Source organism: Mustela erminea, chromosome 5 (genome assembly GCF_009829155.1).
Source record: "Mustela erminea isolate mMusErm1 chromosome 5, mMusErm1.Pri, whole genome shotgun sequence".
NCBI classification, from domain to species: domain Eukaryota; kingdom Metazoa; phylum Chordata; class Mammalia; order Carnivora; family Mustelidae; genus Mustela; species Mustela erminea.
In genome coordinates, this window is record NC_045618.1 from 7,139,276 (window position 1) to 7,163,558 (window position 24,283).

The 24,283-nt window shown below is 49.8% G+C and overlaps 1 protein-coding gene across 7 annotated transcripts in view; it reads left to right on the forward strand.

The window, feature by feature from the left end:
• The window catches only part of NTRK3 (neurotrophic receptor tyrosine kinase 3), a 382,186-nt gene that overhangs the window by 205,477 nt on the left and 152,426 nt on the right, over positions 1–24,283 (forward strand). For all 7 annotated transcript variants that reach the window (XM_032342082.1, XM_032342076.1, XM_032342077.1 and 4 more), the window contains one exon: positions 15,034–15,222. In XM_032342082.1, the coding sequence (XP_032197973.1) occupies positions 15,034–15,222 (189 nt within the window). The remainder of the gene's footprint in view (positions 1–15,033; positions 15,223–24,283) is intronic.

The window sequence follows — 24,283 nt, forward strand, 5'->3', positions numbered from 1 at the left end:
AAATACGAAGCCTACATTTTATCTTGACATTTTCTTTAGAAGGCAGGGGAAAAAAAAAAATAGGAAAGGGAAAACGGGGGGCCAGATATTTAAGTCTTCCCATCACGAGAGCAAAATCCTCATTTTCTGTAGAACGCTTTGTTCAGAGTCTCTCGGGAGAGGTGTAGGGCTGAGGGCTGCTTCGCTGGCCTCCAGGCTCTCTAGTTACCCCTGGAGATACCAGGAACACTCTGCATCCAGTATTCCAAGTCTCTGTGGGAAACATACCCATGTCAGCATTAAGTGATATGGCTTAAAGATAGTCTTGTCAGTCTAATTGATCTTGAGTCATTGCCTTTCCTGTCAGAGCTGTCTGTCTCCTTACCCATAATCCTCATCACTTTGATAGCCCGTCAGGAATATGGGACTTGGCCCAGCCTTGCCTTCATCCAATAACATTATGAAATTGATACTGACACTTCCATTGGCACTAATTTCTCTAAGAGATTGGAGCCAGAGGACAAGTGGTTTAGCTTCATGGCAGTTAAGCTTTCCAAGTAGATCAAGATGGCCCAAGATTGATTGACCTGTACCCCGAGGAAGGAGAGAGGGAGAAGGGAAGAGAGGGAGAGGAGGGAATGAAAAATCAGTGGCTGAATCGTCATTAGCCCCAAGCGGTGTTTCTTGGCTCCTCAAGAAGGACAACCCCGTATGTGGGTATTTGGAAGACACGTGCCAGCACGTCCCAAGATTGCTTCCTGGGGAGTTTAGAAAATTATGGAAGCATGCTGCATAGAGGGGTTCACTGTCTACTTGTGGTATTGCCGCCTGGTGTCTGGAGTCCAAAAGGGCAATCCATTCTGCCCATGACTATCTTTTCCCCACCATCTCACTTCCACAGCCGGGAGGCCCAAGTTACCATTCATGAGGGTGGTGTTGTCATTCCTCACCCAAAGCAAAGGGGGCGCTAGGAAGAACCACACCCAAGTGCATATAAGAGTGGCCCTAGGAAAATCAGGATGCTCAGTCACCCTTCTTTTAATAATTCCAAACTAACATACATGAACTCAACCAAGAGGTCCTTTGACAAGTTTTAGTGTCTTCCTTGAATCTCCTTTAGGTTAATGGAGTCATGAGGAAACTGGCTTTTGATGATGAAAATGAGAAGTTCTTACGATTGGTAGGTTTAATATTTTGCCTCATCTGAAAGTCAGTGCAAGAATAATATGTGAAAAGCGACTTCAGGAAGTCTCAAAGTTGAAGAAGACTGTGCATTTTGAGATTAGGTGGTTTAAGTCTTGGGATTTTATTTTCCTTTGTACCAATCTAGCCCATGTGCCCACCTTCAGGAAAATAAATGACTTAAACTCTCTACTATTAGCGTCTCTCTCATCTCCGTCTGCCTCACTGCCCCTTGGTAGAGTATTGGGTTTGAATGTTTAATCTCCTCCATGCCTTACACTTAAGTACATTATGTATATCACCCATGGAAAGAGTTTGGTGATATGGAGAAGGAGTGAAATTGTAGATAAGTGCGGACCAGTGAGTCTCCTTACACGCCCGATCAAGGAACAACAGACTGGTGTTGCTTTATATCTGAGCTCACGTGTATCCTCCCTCAGAGCACATCTGTGTGAACACACACAGGATCTCCAATACGTGTGTGATGGCGGGACACGTGCCTGGTGGGACACGTGCCTGTGACATCCTTGCTCTGCCCTCTGTGACTCAAGGGGATCCTCAGAGAACATAGGTCTCTGAGTGCTGGCCTGACCAGTGGAGCTCCTGTCCCCACCTGGGGACAGGTGTGCAAACAGGAACAGGTACCACAGTCTATAAAGCGTGCCATATAAGGGAGGAGATCACAGAGTTGATACGGTGTTATTTTGATTGATTTTGGTATTGTATTTATACTTTCCCATGCTGGAAATCAATCGGCCTTCTGCCCCTTCCTCTGTTCCTGCTGTAGCTCTGTTCGAATGAAATGCTTATATCACTTTTACAGCTTGTCTGTGAAAGGGATGAGTGAGCCAAAGATTAATAGGGGCTGCGGAGGGCCTTGCCCAACTGCGGCCCAGGTGTGTGGGGAGAAGAGGCAGCGGCCAAGGTTCAAGGTGCCTTGGAGGTGATGGCCAGAATGTAAGCAGAGAGAGTGTCATGGGGCAGGAGGGAAGGCAAGTCCTCAGGGTTGGGGAAAGGACTGTTTGCAGGGATGAAAGGTGATGGACCTAGAGAATTTGCTGGGTGAGGGTCCTTCTCAGGCTGCCTTCCTCTCTCTCTCTCTCTCTCTCTCTCTCTCTCCTGCCCTGTCTCAGTGTCTCCCTTGCACAGTCGTCCTGCCCTGGGTGCACCTGTAACATGCTCCTTGCTCATCTTTCTTGGTTTATTGCATGTCCTATCTGTAGGCCTGGCGACCTCTTCATGACTGGAGATGTGTCGCCCTCTCCCTCCCTAGTCTCTAGCTGACAGCCCAGCACATGAAGTAGTTTGCTGAGCTTGTGTGTGGGGAGGCTGATTTGGAAGATGTGGCCTGAATGAGGAATGAGAATGTTAGGGTCACCTTTGAGGATTTTGGAATGGGCTTAGTGCTACTGTCATCGGGAAGTTGCTGTGGGAAGGTTAAATGCCCATGGAGTGCATTCCCAGTTCACCCCAGAACCAGTTTTTTCACCATCGTTACAATGCTCTCTCCTCCTAGGGTTCGGAATGAGACAGGTGGGAGACTTGGGTTGTGGGTTGAACTGTGTCCTGCAGAAAGGTACGTTGAAATCTTAACCCCTAATACCCGTGCGTGTGATCTGGTTTAGAAATAGTCTTCACAGGTATGATTATGATGTCCATTAAGATGTGATACTAGAGTGGTTGGGCTTTAATCCAAGTTGATTGGTGGCCTTATAAAAAAGAGAGACTCAGAGACAGACAGACAAACACACACACATAGAAGGCGGCCACAGGACTGGGAGTGTGATGCATCCATAAGCTGGTGAGTGTCCAAGGGCTGATGACCACCAATGGAAGCTAAGATGAGGCAAAGAAACATTCTGCTCAGAGTCTCAGAGGGAGCACGGCCATACTGACACCTGGATCTCGGACTTCTTGCCTCCAGAACCATCAGAGATTGAATTTCCATTATTTCAAGCCACTGAGCCTGTGGTATTTTGCTATAGCAGCTAAAGGACCCTGATACGCTTTGGGAGTCAGTGCCTGCTGGTACCTGGGAGAGCCCTTGGACAGCACCTGTTTTCCAACCACCTACTATATTCAAGGAGTTTTATTAGGGCCTTAAAGAACATCAAAGATACATAGGATAGATTTCTTGACTTATAATCTAGAGACTTCAGGGCCAGCTGAGGAATTGAATTGGGAGGAGCAAGCAGACAGATCAGTGTTGACCCCAGGACCATCTAACAACAGGACAAGTTGAAACGTGGGGGTCAAATACAGATATGGTTTTGTCATAGTTTTCGAAGGACATGGTGTTTCTGATGAAAATGATAACAGGCTAGTGGCAAAACTAAGTTCTAAGGTGAAATTTCATAGGACCACTCTGTGACTCATCCACGGAGAGACCCTTGCCGTGGATGAAAGGTGGAGGGCTCTTGTGACAGGACTCTGAGAACTGGATGTACAGTGTCGTTGGAGGCAATGCTGGCCTTGACAGAGAGCTGGGCCTGGGTGATGTTCAACCAAGGTAGGCAGGTGCCACCTGCTGGTCCAGTGAACCATAGGTGAGAGACCACAGAAAGGCCGGGATGCACTCCTCAACAACCCATCAGTTCTGTGAGGGCAGGGCCCGTGGTAATGCATGATGTGGGGCCTTGAGTTGATGTTGAACTTTGCCAGACTCTGCGGGCACCACCATTGAACCCTGCTTTCTCATCTAGAGACTGCAGAGAAACCCAGACCCGTCTTGACAGTCCTGTAATCCCTTCCAGGGGCAGTGGCAAGAATCTGCATTCTGTGGGACAGTTTTTTCTGGGCATTCATGAGGCTGACTTTGGCCTTGCACGGCCTTTCCCGAGGCACACTTTTCCTTTATCTGGCTCCATCATGCATGGTAGCCCTGTGGCTTAAAAGTCACTCCTTGTCAGTTTTTAATCTTAGCTAAGGGGTTCATAGCCAAACTCATGAAATCCCCAGACACCTTCCACAGAGATCCATTTGGTGGGGAGTCCTCACTGCTCTCAGAAATGCCATTTTGGGTCTTACTCCCAGAAGGAGAACCACCCTTGACTTTTCTAGAGGAAGTAAGTTTGATATGGACTCAAACGAGCACTGGCTTAGGGATCAGAAGAGCTGGATTCAAGTCACAGCTCTCCCCTGAATCTGTGGAAGGTCAGTTTAACAACCCCGAGTCTCCGTTTCCTCATGTGTGAAAAGGGGGATGTAGCCCCTATTTTGAGCATCTCATTGGGTTGCTGTGGTGATTGAGTTCATGGAGAGGAAATTGCCTTTTGAGTGACAATGCATCATACGGAAATGAGGGGTATCTATTGCTGTTAGATTATGGGTTTTAATGCCCAAAATCATGGGGTCCTCCCATCCTTTTTTTTTTTCATTCATGCATAATTGACACATAACATTGTGTTAGTTTCTGGTGTACAACATAATGATTGGATATTTGTATACACTGTGAAATGATCACCACAGTACGTCTAGTTAACATCTGTCATGGGTCTCCTCTTCTAAAAGGGTCTATGATCTCATTTCACTCCCCCCATGAGGCTGCCAGGAGGCCTTATATCTTCCCAGTGAACATTTTCTAATAATGAGAGAAATATCTTCTTTGTCTGGCATAAGGTGATGGGCCAGGCTGAGCTGGCTATGAACACAGGATTCTCAGGTCTTAGAAATGAGTTCACAGTCTCAGAGTGGCCCGGAACAAGTTGCCCTTTCATGGTTTCTCTCCATCTATATGTTCAGGGGACATTTCAGCATCTTGGATTTCAGGGCCTTGTAGTTCCAAAGTGTTTGCATTGTAGACCTGGCAGATCTGAGGCCCCGTGATCCCGTGTCATGACTCAGGCGGGGGTTGATTAAGAATAGGGACTCTGGAGACCTCCGGGTCCACCTAGAATCACGACGTTGTCCTCACTAGCTGCATGCCATGAGCAGACCACCTCACTGCTCTGACTCTAATTACAGGCCCCACCTCGCTGAGCACTGTGAGCACTGAGTGAGGTCATCTGGACACAAAGCCCAGCCTGGGGCCTGGTGGTCATTAAATGCTCAACAGGCCTTAGCTGGAGAAGGAAGCAGTGTTTCCTACAGGTGACAAGTCGCTATAGCATCACCCCACATGTACTCAGAAGTACTCTGAGGGGGGTTTCCGTCAGACGTACCCCGGGTGAGCTACTGCCTGCAAAGCAGTGTGTGAGCCCTGTGTACTTGCGGGAGGCCTTTCTTCCTGGGACGCCCCCGATCAGCCATGTCTACAGGGCCTCAGTTTCCCTTGACCTTTCATCCGCAGGTTAGCCAATGGGGTTTTAGGTACTGGGTTTTCCATTTGTGAACTCGGTAAAATCAGGGGCTTTGGGGCTTTAGCTCACATGAATTTGGCCTGTGATTCTCTTGGTCATCGTGTTGAAATAACATGGTGCAGGTTATGCAGAACAGTTCCGTTAGTGATGTGAGTGGGTGGGTGAAGGATACGGAGTCGTCAGTGACCCAACATGGCGGCCCCCAGGACAGCATACTCACGACCTGCGAGGCCTCCTTTCATTTGCCAGAAGTTCCCACGAGGTTGGGGTAAAAGCTATGGGTAATTCTTTGAGGGAAATAAGTGCCTCCATTTTGGGGTGACGCTGACCCGTCCCAGGGCAGTGGCCGAAGACGAACTGAGGAATGTGGAGACTTGAGCTGCAAGCTTTTTATGGGGCCCTGGACCAAAGCACCAGGCTTTTGTATTCCACTTGTCTTAGGTGCAGCTGGAAGGTAATTTCCCACTTCCTGTTTGTGCGTAGGGTGTCTGAACTACCGTATGTGTAAAGAGTCCCTGGAGAAAGCCGATGACATTCGTCTTCCCTCTTGGATCCGTATTCTCTTGTTCTCAGGCCCCTCGCTGCCTGCCTTTCTCCTTCCTCTGCATTCCTACGTAGGACTTGCCCCTTTCAGCTACAACCTGGTGCATAGGTTCTGGGTCTAAAGTTCTCTGGAGATGTTATGAACTTCACTCCTAAATGAAGGCAGGCTTCCTACAGAGGAGTCTCAAGGGAATAAAGATCGGCAGTGGGAAGGAGGTTGTGCTTGATTCATGATATCTTGTGTCAGTGTCAGAGAAGCAACGCTCGAGGTCAGGCAGCATGGCGCCGTGAAGTGAGCCCAGACTCGGAAGTCAGATAGCAGTGGGTCTGTCTACCATTTATTAACTGGGTGACCTTGGGCGAATGATGAAACCTGGGACTTCAGTCTCCTCCACTGCATTACTGGGATGGCAGGATGGACCCTCGGGGTTGCCGTGATGATTAACCGAGGTAAGGGAAGCCCTGAGTTCAGAGCACCAGTCCTGCCTTCCCTTCCCTTTCCTTAAATGGGTGGCCTTGGGCTGCTTGATCAGGCGGCATCATTTTCAATCACCAAGTGGTACCCCCGAGCTGTGGATCCCGTGAGGCATCAACAGTGCCTTTGGTTTCTGTAAGAAGCCGGGAGAGATTTCAAGCCAGAGAATAGAGCTTATCTTTTGGGAAATGATTCAGGGATGGACACAGATAAATGAGGAGGACATGGCACCTTGGGAAGCCCATAAGCCCGGGGAGTCGTGATGGTAACCTCACTCTGGAAGCTGGAGGAGACATCAAGGGGAAGGGACCCCAGGAGCTGGTCGAGAAACAGACAGCTGGTGACTTGTCCCCAGGAATGCTCCTGGGCACAGCCCATGTTCACTTGGCCTCAGTCCCACATCTGCCAATAAAAATTAAAGAAATTGATTTTCTTTTGTTTGCCTCTGAGGACTAGGCTCTTTTTATGAGACAGTAAATGGAATCCCTCTCTGAGCGTGGCTGGATTTTTAATTGTGTTTGTCGTGCTTTCACCTTATTCCATTTTATGAGTTCCTGCTCCCAGATTTGTTGATGTGAAGCTCTCACCCACCAGGGACACATCAATATTTGATTTTTATCAGTAGGAAAAGGTTGAGGTTTTTAAAAAATCATTTTCTTAATCCAAAGGTTGGCTTGTTTGCTTCATTCTGACACATTAAAAACATGAGACCCAGTCCAGGGTTGTTTTCTTTTACTTCCCAAGTCCAATCTCGGGTTGAGGGGGGAGAGTCTCTTTCAACACTGGAGGTCATGGTCTGGCTCTATGTGGAACAAGATTAGGTTAGATTAGATTAGAGCTCAATTTTGGGACAGAGTGCTGGGCAGAGACATTTTAAAATGAATTACATCACTGAGGATGAAAGATGCCTCCTTTGTTTTGCATAGGGCACATTTGTAAAGATTTGTTGAAAACGGTGTGAAGGAAAACATTAAAGTAATGTTGTTCAATGTGGGGATGGTTTCATTCCTGTATTAGTCAGCACGGACGAGGTTACTCTGTGCTAACAAACAGCACCGCTGCCGATCTCAGTGATTGAAATGACAGGACTGTCTCTCACTTATGCCATGGGTGCACCTGCTCCGTGTTGGCCTCACTCAGGGACAGAAGCTTCCTGAGGCTTGGCCTCCTACTTCCACAGTTGTCAAGGCAGGGAAAAGAGAAGGCAGCAGGTCACACACTGGATTTTGGAAAATAAATTAAACTTATTTGGAAATGATGCAGACCGCTTCTGCTCACTTCTCATTGGCCGAGGAGAGTGATGGGGCCTTGCATAACTTGAAGGGGTGCAGAAAACTGCCGTCCTAGCAGTGCCAAGAAATACTTGGTAGACAGCGGTCATACCAATCACAGTTCCTAAGAGGGTTTTCTCAATTAGTAGGTGAAATTACCACCCACCTTGGGAGGGCATACAAAGACACATGAGGGAATGAAGAAATGGATAGGTTCTGGCCCCAGGATTTTATGATTTAGCCATAAATTTGGCCTTGACTACCCAAAGTTACCTTATATGGCTTAGTACTGCCTTGAAAATATTTGGTGGTCTATTCCTAGATGCCTTGGCTCAGAGGTCCTGGCTTCTTTAAATTCTTCATGTTGGGGCACCTGGGTGCCTCAGTCAGTTAAGCATCTACCTTCAGCTCAGATCATGATCTTGGGGTCCTGGTATCAAGCCTTACATGCAGCTCCCTGCTCAGTGGGAAGTCTGCTTCTCCCTCTCCCTCTGCCCCATTCATGCTCTGTCTCTCTCTCAAATAAAATCTTTAAAAACAAACAAACAAACAAACCTCATGTCAGCAATAGTATTGAGAAATGGGTACTTGAGTGGGAAGAGTGAGAACTTTGGAGATGGACAGACATAGATCCATATAAAGCCTCCATCATCTCCTACCTTGGTGATTTTTGGAAAATGAATTAAACTTATTTGAGGATCAGTTTCCTAGTTGGTCAGATGGGAATAAAAGTATATTTTGCAGGTCAGATGAGAAGATAATAATTATTAGGATTACATCCTCGGGACTCTGAGTCATTTCTTTGGAAATCAGAGAAGAACTATGTCTACAACCTGTTTGAGTAAAGCCATCATGTCAACCTAGTGACCGGATTTTCTTGGAGGGATACATTTATGAGAATTGTTAATGCTTTGAAATTTGGGGTGTTGGTGGATGTTGGAGAAGTAATTCCAAAGAAGCATTGCCCCTGAGGAAAGGGGCAGTGTTGATGTGATAACGCCTTGCCAGGGAGATGGCTGCTTTTCCCTCACTCATTTTGGACAATGTACACATGCACTCCTCTTTGTCCACCAAGAACACTGACTCACCAGAAGCTTCTTCAGGACACCTTGTTCTTGCAGGCCTCATGGCCAGTTGCATCCCCCAGACCCCTGCCATAGGACCCCCACCCACCTGGGTCAGATCCCACTCCAATGCAGTAAAGTCACATCTCGTGTTTTCATCAGAGACCCTCGGTCTCTGGGGACACTTGATCCCACATTGGAATCAACCACTTGGGAAAAGCTAAGCCATTCCATTTCGGTCCCCCCCTTTCCCCCACTGAAGGAGCAGAGAGGGAAAGAGAAGAGACTCTTTAAAGATGGTTTGGACCATTCTGCTGGGCAAGACACCTGCTGGGGCCCTCGAGCTTTTTCTAATTATCCAGTGGTTCAATTATAGTATGGTTGAAAGAACAAAACCCATGCTAGGTCTGAAAGGAAAAAAAAAAAAAAAGCACTGATCTGGGAAGAGAATCCTGTGATGGAGATGTCTGAGCAGACCTACACTGCCTCCTGGTTTCCTCTCAAAAGTTTGAACTGACCAGCAAGCCTTGCATATCTGTCTTTTTTTCTTTTTGTTTATTAGTGCTGCATAGTAAAATAATGTGTGTATGTGTGCGTGCACGTGCGCGTGTATGTATGTTTGTGTGTGTGTGTGTGTGTGTGTGTGTGTGTGTGTGTGTGTGTTGGGAGCTCAGAAGACAGCAAGCTTGACTCCTCCTCCTGACCTGCCTTAGGCCTTGGTGGTTTCAGGATGAGAAGCTCTCTGGACAGATGAGATCTCTCCCACGTTATTCGTTTTTCTTTGCAGCTTAATAAATTCTTCTCTAGGGTTATTAAGGTGAGAAGAAGTGCATCTTCCTCCCAGGGCCCCCAGGGCTGTGGGTTTTCCCCTGAGGCCCGAGACCTGGCCAGAGCTGGAAGGAGAAACTCGTTCCTAGGGTGTAACATGGTGCCCCATTCAACGGACCTCAGCCCGGGACACTACTGTCACGCCAGGGGGTATTTGCAAATATGTTGGGTCCTGGGTGGGGAGACCAGCTTTTTTAACAATTATTTAAATAATTTTTGTTGTTGTTGTTGTTAGACTTTATTTTTCTGAGCAGTTTTTGGTTCCCAGCAAAATTGGATGGAAGGTACAGAGAGCTCCCTTCTGTCTCCCCGCCTCCCAGCCCCCGACATACCTCATCCGTGGTGCATGGAGGAGCCTGAGGCTGCCTTTGAACACCCAGGGCCGGTGAGGCCACATATCCTGCCATCCCCAGAGCAGCCCTGTCCCCAGAGGACTTGTCCCACCCCAGCGCCAGCCGCAAACATGCTGGGACCCCTGCTGGACGTGGGCATAGCTCTAAGGGTCTCAGGTTCTGGGAAGTGAGGGGTCTCTGCACTCTTTAGTGGCTTTGGTTTTAAGGCATGTGGTTCTTGGAGGAGCAGAGGTGAGTAAGAGGGCAGGGGAGCGGACAGCGGTCTGGCGGCACTGTGCTCTCTTTGATGTGGGTGCAGCTGAACGCCGGTTCTCGGCCGCTCTGGGACGCAGAGCTCATGATGAATTATCTGCAATCTATCTGTGTGCGTCTGATGAGGTGTTCGCTCTAGTTGCCGTTCGTGCGGATCAAGAGCAACCTCTTTAAATAGGGTCTTGGGGACCCACAGTCGAAGGCAGCTGCTCACGTGGAGGATAAGGTACCAGAATTGGCCAAGTGTCCCTTTGAACACATGCTTGCTCCTCCATGGTCTGCCCTTGCGAGGACATGCCGTGTCCCCAGGACGGGTTCAGGCCCGGGGGGCAGGCGAGGTTTGCAGCCCAGCAAGCACCCACCTCCTTGAGTCCCACGTTGCGCTGTGTGTCCTTGGGCAGGTTGCTCCTCTGTGCCTCAGTGCCCCCAACTGCCAAACGGGGAGAGTAAATGTACCAGCCTCACAGAGACATTCTGAAGTTAGAGATGTTGCATTTACAGAGCCTGATGCACGGAAAGCACTCAGTAAAAATGGCGACTCAGTAAAAAAAAAAAGGGTGACAGCCCCCTGCTCTACCTGCTGTAGTTGCATGCTTTCCTCCCGCCACGGCCCTCTGGGACCTGCTCTTGGGAAGGCTAGCTTCTCGTTGACCAGCACAGTGGCCTGTTTTCTTTCTTCATCTTCCTTGGCCTTAGTAGAGGATGTACTTGAACTTCTAGGTGTCCTCTTCCTTTGACTTCTAAGTCAGTGTCGTTTTCTGATTCTTCTGCTTTTCTGGTCTTCCTTTCTCACGCTCCTTTCCGGGCCCGCCTTCCTCCACGTGCATTCTAAGTTTTTAGGTTTCCCAGGGCTTCGAAGTCTGCTTTATTCATTTATTTCTGTGAAGTCTTCCTGGGTGACCCTGTCCCTTCCTGCGGCTTGGGACCCGGCAGCAGGGCCCCTTCTCCTCCCTGTGGCTCTTACCTGGTCCTTTCAGATCCTAGAATTATGTTGAGAAAGCAGAGACTGTTTTAGATCACAGGCTTTGGAACTTTGTGTGGACCACTCGCTGTCCAATGACTCCCCGAGACACAGATTCAAAGAAACAGCTTTTCGTAAAAGGCTCAAGTCCCATGGTTTCTGTCTCCTCCAAACTCCTGGCTCTTGTGTCCGCTGCCATGTTGCTATAACAACGCACATCCCATAGTGCTGAGAACAGACCTGGGTGAGGGGCCGGGGCTTCTGTCCTTTGGAACTGACTCTCACACTCCCTCTCTTCCCCGTTTGCCCCTTTGTTTTGCTAAAACCTCCCCTCCTGCTGCTTCCCAGGAACTGGGAGGTGAGTGTCTGTAGACCTCCAAGTGTCTGTCTTCTGCCCTTACAATGGGTGAATGAAGACTCTTTCATTTATTTTTTTGTAGATTTTATTTATTTATCTGTCAGCATGCGCACAAGCACAAGCACTGAGAGTCTCAGGGAGGGACAGAGGGAGAAGCAGACTCCCCCCTCAGCAGGGAGCCCCATGCAGGGCTCCATCCCAGGACCCCGGGATCATGACCTGAGCTGAAGGCAGAGGCTTCACCGATGGAGCCTCCTAGGCATCCAATGAAGAAACTTTTAGGGGTAGAATTCTAGGCTGAAAATTTGTCCATCAAAAATTTGAAGGAATTGGGGCACCCAGGTGGCCCAGTCAGTTGAACATCCAAATCTTGATTTCAGCTCAGGTCAGGATCCCAGAACCCTAAGGTGGAGTGTTGTGTTGGGCTCTGAGCTCAGTGGTGGGTCTGCTGGGGATTCTCTCCTCTGTCCTCCCCCGGCTCTCTCTCTTCCTCTCTCAAATAAATGAGTAAATCTTTTTAGGCATTGCTCAGTGCAGTGACAGTGGGTTGTTATGGAGAATTGCATTGTCTTTTTGGTTTCTGTTCCATTTGAAATAGGACCCATCACCCCCTCCTACAAGCTTTTAGCATCTTCTCTTTATTCTCAGGGTTCTGACGTTTTATAATTTTGTGCCTTGATATATGTGTGTGCGTGTGTGCCTGTGTTTGTGTGTGTGTGTCCATGTGGGGACCGACGTGTACGTGCACTTATTAATTATGCTTGAAATGGAGTGGACAGGTCATTTAGCGAAATCTTTCCCTAATTTTTAATCCTCCCTTCCATCTTTTCTAGTCCCTCTGCTTCCCTTTCTCCCTCTCCCTACCCCGCCACCTTTCTTTCAGTCAGGTATCGAATCTCTGGATAGTGTCTTTCATTTTCTTCTCTTTTGTTTCCGATTGACCTCCTCTTCCTGTCTCGTTTGACTTTCTGAAGAGTTTCCTCGGCTTTATCTTCCACTCCTCTTTGACTTTCCAATTCCATGGGTTGCAATTCTCAAGGATCCTTTCTGCCCTTTGAATTGTTTATGTTTTAAATATCTTGTTTTATGACTGTGACATCTTCATTTGTCCCTCAGGGGATATTGGTGATTTGGAAAAAAAAAAAGAAGTCTTTTGCTCCTTGCGTTGCCCTGTTGTCTGTCTGTCTGGCACTTTCTCTTTCATGTTGAAGCTTCACTGAAGTATCTGAGGTGTCCTGGACTGTTCTCTCATATTTAGGAACTGAGTTCCAGAGAGTACTTCAGGCACATAGTGGGTCTTATCAACTCTTAGCCTTCACTATGGCAGGATCATAGACTAAGAATGATTTCAATGGGAGATCGCCAGATGTCAACATCTGGGTACTTTTTTTTTTCCCCCAAGATTTATTTATCTTAGAGAGAGAGAGAGAGAGAGAGAGCGAGCCTGCCGGGGGAGGGCAGAGGGAGAAGGAGAGAATGTTAAGCAGACTCCCCACTGAGCATGGAGCCTGATGCAGGGCTCGATCTAATGACCCTGAGATCATGACCTGAGCCAAAATCAACAGTCAGGCTTAACCAAAGGAGCCACCCAGGTGCCCCAACATCTAGGTGTTTTTTTTTGTTTTGTTTTGTTTTGTTTTTTTGAGGCACTTAGTTCCTGCAGAGACGCAACCTCCGAATCTCCTTCAGGGGCGGAGACTGGGAGTAGGGTCAGTGAGAAGCATGGGTATTCTTGGTGTTGCTGTCTTCTAGGAGCAGGAAGAAGGGAACCAGCTCTTCCAGCCCTTTGGACTTTCCAGTTAATTTTCTCCAGGAAGAAACCACTAGACTGGTGGGCTGGGGCCAAGGTCATGGCTCGGGTACTTTGTTCCAGCCCTGAGACCCAATCCAGCCTTCTGGGTTACCCTTTCCATTCAATACCTGCAAGACCCAGCAGAACTGATTTTCTCTAAATATCCCCACCGTAGCCCTTCTGTAAGCAAGCTTACATCTTTTTAGTTTTCATCTTCCAAAACATTGAAATACCTTATTTCTTCTTGTCTCCCCTCTTCTTGCTCTTGGTGCACCAGTATTTCTTTATATTTTAGAGTCATCTGGGGAGAGAGGAAGGAGAGAAACCCATGCCCTGCTTTCAGTGTTTCATTGGAATCCCAACGAAGTTTCTCAGAGTTTACAAGGTGTTTGCAGGAGGAGCGATTATTGCCATGTGTTGATCCTTTCCCACGTGGTCTCCAAACCCCATCAGGCATTTGTTGTGCATGGAGTGCCGATGGAGTGGAATTCAGGGTCCTCCGTTCGCATTTACTAGTCTTCCTTTTAGTTCTGCCTCATTGGTGCTTTACCTCGCTATCCGATGGGAAGTATCCTCCCCATGAACTTTAGTAAGTGTCATGGACTTCTACAGCAGAAGTGTCGTGCAAGCCACAGAGCCAACTCACAGCGGGCACTTTTTCTTGGGACCATGTGTCTTGCAAAGCAGTAATTTCAAACACCAGCTGCAGGAAGCCACCGTCACAGCCGATGGCCTTGACGTCAGTTTTATTTGTAGGTGTGGGAGAATCGCCCCATGAGACAGAATCCTTGCTCTGCCAAGACTGTGGCAATTATATTCGCCAACTTGTGTTTGTAAATAACCTGAGTCCCTGGGTTTCTTCTTTGGGTTGGAACATGGTGGGGTTGGGTTTGAAGAAGACATGAATGATGTTCCTTGGAACCCCCGGGGCAGCGTGGATCTTTCGAGAGCGGGCAGCTGACCCCATTGCAGGAAGGCTAACGGTGATGCGGCTGAATTTGTGTCGCTTTGAAAGCTGGCTCGGGTTTGATCCAGAGCCAGTACTGGACTTAGCTCCCTGCGGACCGGGAGAGGCCACAGCAGAGTCCTGTGAAAGCTGGATACGTTCCTATAGGCATCTGAGGGCCACTCTGGAAAGGCTAATTGAGGCACTCCAGACCCCTAATTAGAGGTTCTAGATCCTGGCTATCATGGAACTCACGTGGGTGTTCTGTAAATCCTGATGCCCACGTGCCTCCCCAGTCTGTAGACCAACCGAATGAGAAATGGGGGGAGGGACCCACCGTCACAGTTGCTAAAGCTCCTGAAGGGAGGAGGGACAGGGTGCAAATTACTGCTATGTACATTTTTTTTTATCCCATTGTTGCTTCATAAGCAAAAAACTCATTTAAAATTTGCATTATTTTGAACTAATTTGGATTTAGGGGAAGTGAAAATAATTCACGGCACAGTCATTTTGACACACGCTTTTGCAGCTGTTGTGGTGGGGCAGACGTTTCTCTCTCTCAAGAAAGAGAACGAAGGGGTGGCTCTTTGAATGGGGATTCCAGAACATTCAGGGCAAACTCCTCGTGGATTTCACTCTTCTGGAGCCGTGGTGGCAGAAATAGTGGGCAGGATTGGGCACTGACCAGATGTGACTTCCCTGATGTCCCGTGTCTCTCTTGGTGTGTGCAGGGCCTGTGGCTGTCATCAGTGGCGAGGAGGACTCAGCCAGCCCGCTGCACCACATCAACCATGGCATCACCACGCCCTCCTCGTTGGACGCCGGGCCGGACACGGTGGTCATCGGCATGACCCGTATCCCGGTCATTGAGAATCCCCAGTACTTCCGTCAGGGACACAACTGCCACAAGCCAGACACGTGTGAGTACTGGAGTAGAGCGTTGTCCCTTCCGGGGGAGGGCGGGGGAGGGTGGCATGGCAGTAGACCACGTAGCTGAGGTTCTGGAACCTTCTGAGGTGACCTACCACCTGCTAACCTCCCACTCTCTTAAGAGACCCTCCCTGTTTGTCTCAGAACTTGAAAAATAGCCTGAGCAAAGGGTCTCCACTGGCGCAGAGTCCCCTGGGCAGAGAGGGTTCAGGGCAGGGAGCAGCCTGGATGCAGGAGGCCCAGCCCCATGTGGAGAGGTGCTCCCAATATGGCAGGGGACACAGACAAGGCTGGTCTTCTCCATGGACCTGGCCTCTGCATTTAGGCAATGTAACCTGACTCTGTCCAGATAATAGGCCCTGAGGTCACCAGATCCCCACCCCCCCACAAACCTCCAGGAGAAGGGAAGGGAATGAAGGGTGGGGAGTCCCACTGGAATGGAAACATCTCTCTAGCTGCCCCTCCAGTGCCCCGAAGCGTGCACTCTCTGAGAACCCCTCATGGCCCCACTGCCAGGACACCTCACCTCCCTCTGCAGACGTCTCCCTCAGATCAGAGGATTCAGGGCCCCGGTTTCCTCCTCGCTTCTTGCCTGCAGTTCGTTCCAGTCCCTGTCTTTGGGTTTCTGCGGAGCTCCGCTCGGGCCTCTCCTGGCTCCCAGGGCCTCTCCTCATTTCCGGAGCCTCCGTGGCTCGGACCTTCCATTCAGCAGGTGGTCCCTTTGCCGTGTCCCAGCTTCCGTGTAAGCCTAGCAGCCCCAGTGCCCACCCTCCCCTGCTCCTGCCCTTGAGATGTGGTCAGCTAGTTCAGGAGAGATTACGGAGGCCCCTGGGGACTGAGAAGGGAAGGGTGAGGCGAAGGCCTCCTCTCACAGACAGGAAAACTGAGATTCTGGGAGGCTGCGAGTTCCTCCTCCCTGTCCCCTGGCTTCTGCCATCGCTTCTCTTCTTCTCTCTGGTGCTCCAGGGTCTCGGCTGAGGAAGAAGCACCCTGAGTCTTTCTCTTGCTCTGGCTGAGCGCTCTGTACTCGGGCCGCACCGTAGCTCTCCGAACTCTCCGCTCCCGCTGGGTCCATCTCACAGCCGAGGGGGCATTCAGCGCTCACACCGACCTTTGCTTCCGTTTTTCTGGTTCTGATTTTTAGTGAGAGGCTGGCCACAGTGGGAGGGCCGGGGCTCCAGTCACAGTCATGTGCCTCCCCGCCCTGGGTGTCCTTCGGAATTGGTCTTAGTGTTTATTGGACCCCCCCCTCTGTGGAAATAGTGGAGAGCTTAGTGCTTAGAACAGTTCCGCTCTGGCTAAAGGCCTTGCCTCAGGTCAGGTTCACCTTGGATGGACGAGGGTGTGGCCGGCAGCAAAGCCTTTCTGTGATGGGAGCATGGGGTCCGGGCTTGGTCTAGAGCTGGTGATTCTCGAGTTTCTGTAACGACACTGGCATTTGAACAGAGAGCGAGACATTGCTCTATTGAACGCATAATCGATTCTGGTTATTCACGGTAGTTACGTGCCAATAAAGTCACCACAAATGCTGAATTAGGGGACGCCGAGCCATTGCTCCTAGGGGACATACAGGGTTAGGCTCCTGTGAATGTCTGGTCACCACATTGTTATCAATGAGTCAATACATAACCTGTTTCATGTGTGCGTCTGTTGGAAGATGCCTTATTTAATAGATACTGTTGGTTCATTAACATCGAACTCACGGTCAGGGGCACGATGACTTGGGCCTCAACAAAGCTTATCTAACACACCGATCCTCTCAAACACACCCGTTTGCTCCTTAAGTTCCACCTACTCCAGCCTTCTTGCTCACAGGAATGCTAGGTGGCCCTTCAGCACTATGCTGGGGCCATATTAAACAATGAAATCACCCACAAGTAGCTCAACTACGCAAAAAAATGGCCCCAAACAGGCAACAAAAGGAGCACTGGTTATGAAAGCCGAAACAAGAAGGCACAGCATCCCACGGGAACGTGTCTGTCGGGTGACTCCCGTTTCTCCCCACTGCTTTCACGTTTATCAGGGGCCATAGTTGCCGGGAGTCCTGGTTTGGGGGTTACGCTTAAGTTTTAGCGAGGAGGCAAATCTGTAAATCCAGAATCCGTGAATAATTAGGACGGGCGATATACCCTTTAGGGGAAGTTCTGAGCTCCTGGTGTAGCGTCTCTGGGTGTCTGTGCTCGCGTGAGTTCCTGATACCAGCTTCTCCGTGGCTGTGAATGGGGGTGAGTCTTGCACGTGGGAAGAAAGGTTCCTCTGGGCCATCAGAATAAGTGTGAGCCCTGGAGAGAGTCGAGGGATCTGAGTGTCTCTTAATGTCAGGATCCCCGCTGAAGCCAAGGAGCTCCGGCCCTACAATACCGTGCAGAGAAAAAGCCTTCCTTCCTAATCCCTGCGTTTGCAATTCGAAGTGGACGTCTGAAGGAGCCAGGCAGTGCTTGCGCATGAACAAAAAGGGGTCAGTGGAGGGGAAGCAGGTTTATTGGTGAGGGAGGACCCGCCGGCATGAGAGAGCAAACAGTACGTCACCCGAGGGGAATTACGAGCGACTCCAGCTTGTTAAAACCCTCTGATATTAGGGAAAGTGTCCTTTTCAGGGAAGCAGGACATTTTATCTGCTCAGTAGACAGCGGATGGCTCCTAATTATTTCCTGAAAACATCTGTGGCAACAACCATGCACAGGAGCCTTGTCCCTGGGTCTGGCCAGCCCTGCCTCTCTGAGTCCCTGGTTGATGCGCTGGCCCTGCCCCTCAGCTGAGACTTGCCACCTAAGCCACTGCCCGTCTCTGATTACAAAGTCTTCCTAGGCTGAGAGAACCGAGTGACTCTGAGACACGGCGAGTGTGATGAGACACTATCATAAATAATTAAAGCCACAGGCACTGGGGCAGATAAGTAAGCGGAGAGCATTCGACTCTGCAGGCAAGTCTGGGCTCGCGCCTTTGGGGAAAGGGCGAGAAACAGGATTCGGGGAGAAGCGCTCATACTATAGGCCCCCCCGGGACTCACCCGTCTGATTCCTTTCTGCATCCCTTGTGAAAATGTGCAGCGTGGGAAGCAATGGCAGGGACATCATGCCACCCGACTTGAGACAGCATTTCCCCGGGTCTCCCCGTGATGGACGGAGCACGAAAGCACTTTGCTTTCTTCAGCATGTGTTCATCATAAATGGTGGGACCTTTGCGACGGCCGTGATCAGGATGCCTCTCCTTTCCCCCGTCTGCTTTGCATCTGGTCCGTAGCGTTTCTCAGAGCGTGTCAGGCCGGCAGGGATGTCTGGAGAGCCCCTCGTTCCGTTCCGTCCCTTATCAGAGGGCTTGAAAAAGCTCCCAGTGGGGGATAGGTATGGAATCTCGTGCCTAACGAGGCCCCCTCGTTGTTTACTGACAGCCCGCTGGTTCTCAACAACGTCAGGAAATGGATCCAGGCCTCCTGGTCACCCAGCCGATTTGGGGCTAGGTCCTACAGAATGAGACACCACAGGGCTGGCCTGGAGGGGTCCGTGGGGAGAAGTCAGGAGGTGTTTTTGTAGCAACATGGGGCCTTGGTTACCTTGGTCACCCTTGTGACAGCCCTCGGCCGGTCTCCGGCTGCTGAGGAGTCAGGCTCTGGCTCTTTCCCGCAGGCCAGCTGGAAGGCGCTTTGGCTCTGCTTCCTGCCCAGAGTACCCTGTTCATTCCCTTTCCCAAACCCATTCTCAAAAGATCTTTTGCCTCTTGGTTGAGACAGCAGAGGCCATCTGGGGAGTCACCCTGTGTCCTCCCTCCCTCTCTTCCTCTGTCCCCCCGTCAGGGCACCTGCCTACTTCACACAGTCACCTTCCCAGAGCTAGCCCTCCCCCCACCCTCCATCCCTCGGATCTCTTCCTCTCCCGGTGGGTGGGCCGGTGCCCAGGGACCTCTCCCCGCCCTGGCCAGCCCTGCCTGCCTCTCTCTTCCCCTGCAGAGAGCACCCGCTTGCTCTCCTTGCCGTCACCCCCAGACCTCTTTAGGGTCCTTGTCTTGCAGCTCCGTGTGTCTCTCCGCTTCCCCAGGAACCCTGACTTCACCAGCCTTGATCTCTTTGCAAATCCGATCACACTCCCCTCAGTCCCCATCGTCAGCATCCAAACCTCTCTCGCTGAGCTGACTTTCCTCCTTTTCATCTGTTCAGTTCATATTTATTGAGGGTTTGTGGGAAGCCTTCCTTCAGGCTTTGGAACAATGGAGAACAAGGCACTCATGGTCCCTCCCCTCAGGGACTTGCTGCCAACGGTAGCTGTTCTCCAAGATGCAGACGGCAACCCCCCCTTCCCTGGAGACCGCTCACGGAGCCTAGGGTTGTCCCCCTCCACCTTTCTGCCCGTGATTTCCCCAGCCTCTACCCCTGGCGGCTTCTTTCCAGAATGTCGATCCCACACCAACTGCTGCTCTTGAGTCATTCCTGCTTGAAAGGCCCTGTCTCTTCTCTTGGCTAGGCCCCCACACCCCTTTCTTCCTTTCTTCCTCTCTGCCCCTAGTCATTGTTCAGTGTCTGGCTCATTTCCAACCTCTTCCGAGGCCCAGACTGTGGCAAAGTGACCCTTTCCCCCCGGGAACCCCTGGCCTAGAGTAAATGTCGCGAATGACTTTGAATCAAATCTTAGGTCATCCTGTCACTTCTCAAGAACGTGTGTTCTGTTTTGCAAACTTGACTTTGAATATATTCCAAGAAGTAGCTCTCACATGTCACAGTTCTTCTGTTTCCTGTGGACAATACAGCCTGGGCCTAGGGGCCAAGGACATGGCAGCTAGCGCCGTGTGCAGAATGAAACCTGGCGAGTGTATCTTTGTGGTGCCGGCTTTCTAGAGAAGGCACGGACAGAAGGCACGGTTGCTGGTCTACCTCAGCAGCCTCCTCCGGACCCAGCATGAGGCTGGTGTCGTGCATCTTTTGTTCAGGGGACCTTGCACCCCCTCCCTGAGGAAGAGGCTGCTGTTCCCATTCTACTGGTAGAAGGCTGAGGCTCAGTGAAGCTTATGCACAGAGTTGCCACTCAACCGCCCCACTTCCATCACCTGTTGTCACCATCTCCCTTTGGTGTGGTGCATTCGTTACCACTGATGACATATTCTAGCCAACTGAAGTCCGTGAATCACAGTAGGGCTCACTCTTGGGGTCGTGTAGTTGGTTCTGACAAAAGCAGGTGGTGTCCCCGCCATCACAGTGTCGCGTAGAACGGTCTCAGTGGCCTTCCAGACCCTCTGCGGCCCACCTGGTTCTCTGCCTTTCACATCCCCTCGTGGCCATTGGTCTCTTATTGTCTCCAACAGCCGGGCCTTTCCCGGGTGTCCTACGGTTGGAATCCTTTTCCGATCGGCTTCTTTCACTTGGTAACGGGCATTTGTGGTTCTTCCATGTTTTCATGGCTTGACAGCTTTATTGCTTCTCCCCACAGTGTGTCGCTCTGTCGTATGGGTGTCCTGCAGCCACTTACCTGTTCTCCCACTGGAGGATGGCGTGAGCTTCCTGGGGCTGCTGGGACAAAGTACCCTGAACTGGGGGGCTTCGAACAACAGAAATGTGTTGTCTTACAGTTCGAGAGCCTAGAAGTCTAGAGTAAGGAGTTGTCAGGGGCCACAGTGCCTTCGAAACCTGGAGGAGAGCCCTTCCTCGCCCTTATTTAGCTGCTGGTGGCATTTCCAGTGTCCCTTGTCACCATACCACTCCAGTCCTCTTTCCTCCGTCCGCACGTGCACACCTGGCCTTTGGGTTTAACCACCCCCACCCCCATTCCAATATGACCTCATCTTGACTTGACTTATTATTACGTGGATATTGACTCTGTTTCCAAATAAGGTCACATTCTAAGGTACTGGGGATTAGAACTTCAACAGGTCTCTCTTTGGAGGCACACACTCAACCCATCTCTGTTGCTTCCTCTTTCGGACGATGACGAGTAAAGCTCCCATAAGCATAGGTGTGCAGGTTTTGCGTGGACCAACGTTTTTAACTCCTTTGCGTGAACACCTGGGTGTGCGCGGTTGCTGGATTATATGGTAGGAGTCTGCTCGGCTTTGGGAGAGACTGCCAGACTGGCTTGCAAAGGGGCCGTTCTGAGTTCTGTTCATTTCATAGGAGATTGGCCTCCACGAGTCAGCTCCCTCCGAGGCTCTTCTGGATCTTGTCCGTGCATGCCTGCGTTCTTAGCGTGTTTCCTGGAGTGCATTTGAGTGTGTGTGTGTACCTTCTCTTGTGCTCTGAACTATACCAGTAATTGATGACAATATAATTCTTGCTGGATATTCACAAAAGCGAATAGTGAGCCTACTTCCCCTCTCACTTGTCACTGGTCAGAGGCCCGTCAACCATGTTCCCTGCAAAACCAGCCCCTCGGTTGACTGACAGGAGTGTTTACCATGACGTCAACCCCAACGCCGGTCGCCATCACCTTTCCAGCCTCTGATTCCCTTTCTGTTTTGGTTTCCCTGAAGCCTTGTGAATGCCTTCTCTTTCCCTATGGGTCACTGTCAAGCCAGCCCTACACTTCCAGGCCTCTTACACTGGTTCCACTTTTGGTTGGTTGGTTGGTTTTTGGTCTGTTTACCAGATTTTATTTTTAATTTAAATGCAATTAATTGGGGTGCCTGGGTGGCTTAGTAGGTTAAAGGTTCTGCCTTTGGCTCAGGTCATGATCCCAGGGTCCTGGGATCGAGCCCCACATCGGGCTCTCAGCTCAGCGGGGAGCCTGCTTCCCCCTCTCTCTCTGTCTGCCTGCGTCTTTGCCGACTTGTGATCTCTGTTTGTCAAATAAGTGAATAAAATATTAAACAAATAAATGCAATTAATTAACATATAGTATGTTAGTTTCAGAGGTAGAGGTCAGTGATTCATCAGTCCTTCTGTAACACTCCGTGCTAATGACATCACGTGCCCTCTTCAATGTCCATCCCCCAGTTACCCCATCCCCCATCCCCCTCACTTCAGCAACCCTCAGTTTGTTTCTTAGGATTAAGAGTCTCTTATGGTTTGTCTCCCTCTCTGATTTCACTTTCTTGTATTTTTCCCTGTGTTCCCCTGTGATCCTCTATTTTGTTTCCTAAATTCGATGTATGAGTGAGATCATGTGATAATTGTTTTTCTCTGATTGATTGATTTCGCTTAGTATAATACCCTCTAGTTCCATCCATATCGTTGCAAATGGTTTCTTTTTGATGGCTGCATAATATTCCATTATATATATGTACTACATCTTCTTTATTCATTTATCTGTTGATGGACATCTGGGCTCTTTCCACAATTTGGCTACTGTGGACATTGCTTCTATAAATTTTGGGGTGCACATACCCCTTTGGATCACTGCATTTATACCTTTGAGGTAGATACCCAGTAGTGTGATTGCTGGGTCATAGGATAGTTTTATTTTCAACTTTTTGAGGAACCTCCATACTGTTTCCACAGTGGATGCACCAGCTTGCATTCCCAACAATGTAGGAGGGTTCCCCTTTCTCTGCATCCTCGCCAACATCTGTCATTTCCTGATTTGTTAATTTTAGCCATTTTGACTGGTATAGGGTGGTATCTCATCATGGTTTTGATTTGTATTTCCCTGGTGCCAAGTGATGTGGAGCATTTTTTCTGGTCTGTTGGCCATCTGGATGTCTTCTTGCAGAAATGTCTGTTCATATCTTCTGCACATATCTTTTTCTTTCTTTCTTTCTTTCTTTTAGATTTTATTTATTTATTTGACAAATAGAGATCACAAGTAGGCAGAGGGGCAGGCAGAGAGAGAGGAGGAAGCAGGCTCCCTGCTGAGTGGAGAGCCCGATTTGGGGCCCAATCCCAGGACCCTGGCAACATGACCTGAGCTAAAGGCAGAGGCTTTAACCCACTGAGCCATTCAAGTCCCCTGCAAATTTCTTGATTGGATTATTTGTTCCTTGGGTGCTGAGTTTGATAAGTTCTTTACAGATTTTGGATACTAGCCCTTTATCTGGTATGTTATTTACAAATATCTTTTCCTATTCTGTTGGCTGTCTTTTGGTTTTGTTGACTGTTTCCTTTGCTGTGCAGAAGCTTTTTACCTTGATGAAGTCCCAAGAGATCATTTTTGCTTTTGTTTCCCTTGTGTTTGGACACATGTCTTGCAAGGAGGGGTTCCGTTTTCCACGCAAGTCTCTGTAGATTTGAACCGTAGGTGTGTATTTAACTTTTAGCCCCTCTTGGCTGGTCACGTCTTCATGCTGCTTCCCCAGATTTGTCCCTCATCTTCCTGGGCTGATCTGGCAGCTCTGTTCTGGGATCTTCTTCATAGCGCCTTGGTCTCATGAGGTGGTCTAACCCATCTCTGTTGGTTCCCTCAGACTCTCTTTTTTCCTTTGTTCCCCGGCCAGTCGGCATGCGTTCACTGATTCCTCACAACATGGCAGACACTCAGCAAAGGGCCCTGGCATGGAGTGGAGGACTTTACCACCTTCCTGACTCCTCTCTGGTCACATGGCTGCTGTTTGGGGGTCCCAGCCTCATTGTCTTTCCCCGGGGCAACTGCCTGATGCATTTCCATACCAGGCTACAAGACACGGATCACCAAAGCCGGAGCCACTGGATCTGTGGCCTGTGCCCCGTCTGTTGGAACCTGTGGTTCCTTCAGCAGAAGGGTGTGAGCAGCTTGCCTCCTCCTCCTTTTATGGGCTGGTCAGCCACGGAGATTGCCTTTTCTGGAAGAGAGGCTGCTGAAACTGGTTACCGCTAAGGTGGGGAACCCGAAGCCCGTGTGCGTAATGCAGTATTAATAGCTCGTCAGCATGATAGAGATTTCTGTCACCTTCTGTACTAACAAACATCGTTTAGTGCAGGGTAATGATGGGTGTTTATTCCCAGTCACTTAACTCCGCGTAATGGACTTGCGGATGAAATATGGAAAATGGGCTCCCTTGTCTGGGAGGCTGGGGCCCCTCCTGCCACGAGGAGCAGAAACGGCGGCGGCAGCCGCTGCTCCTCTAGAAAGAGGCTTTCTAGATTTTTCTGTAGCGGAAGTTCTGATGGACTTGCCTGATGGAAGGAGGGGGATCTGGTGCCAGGGCTGGGCTGGG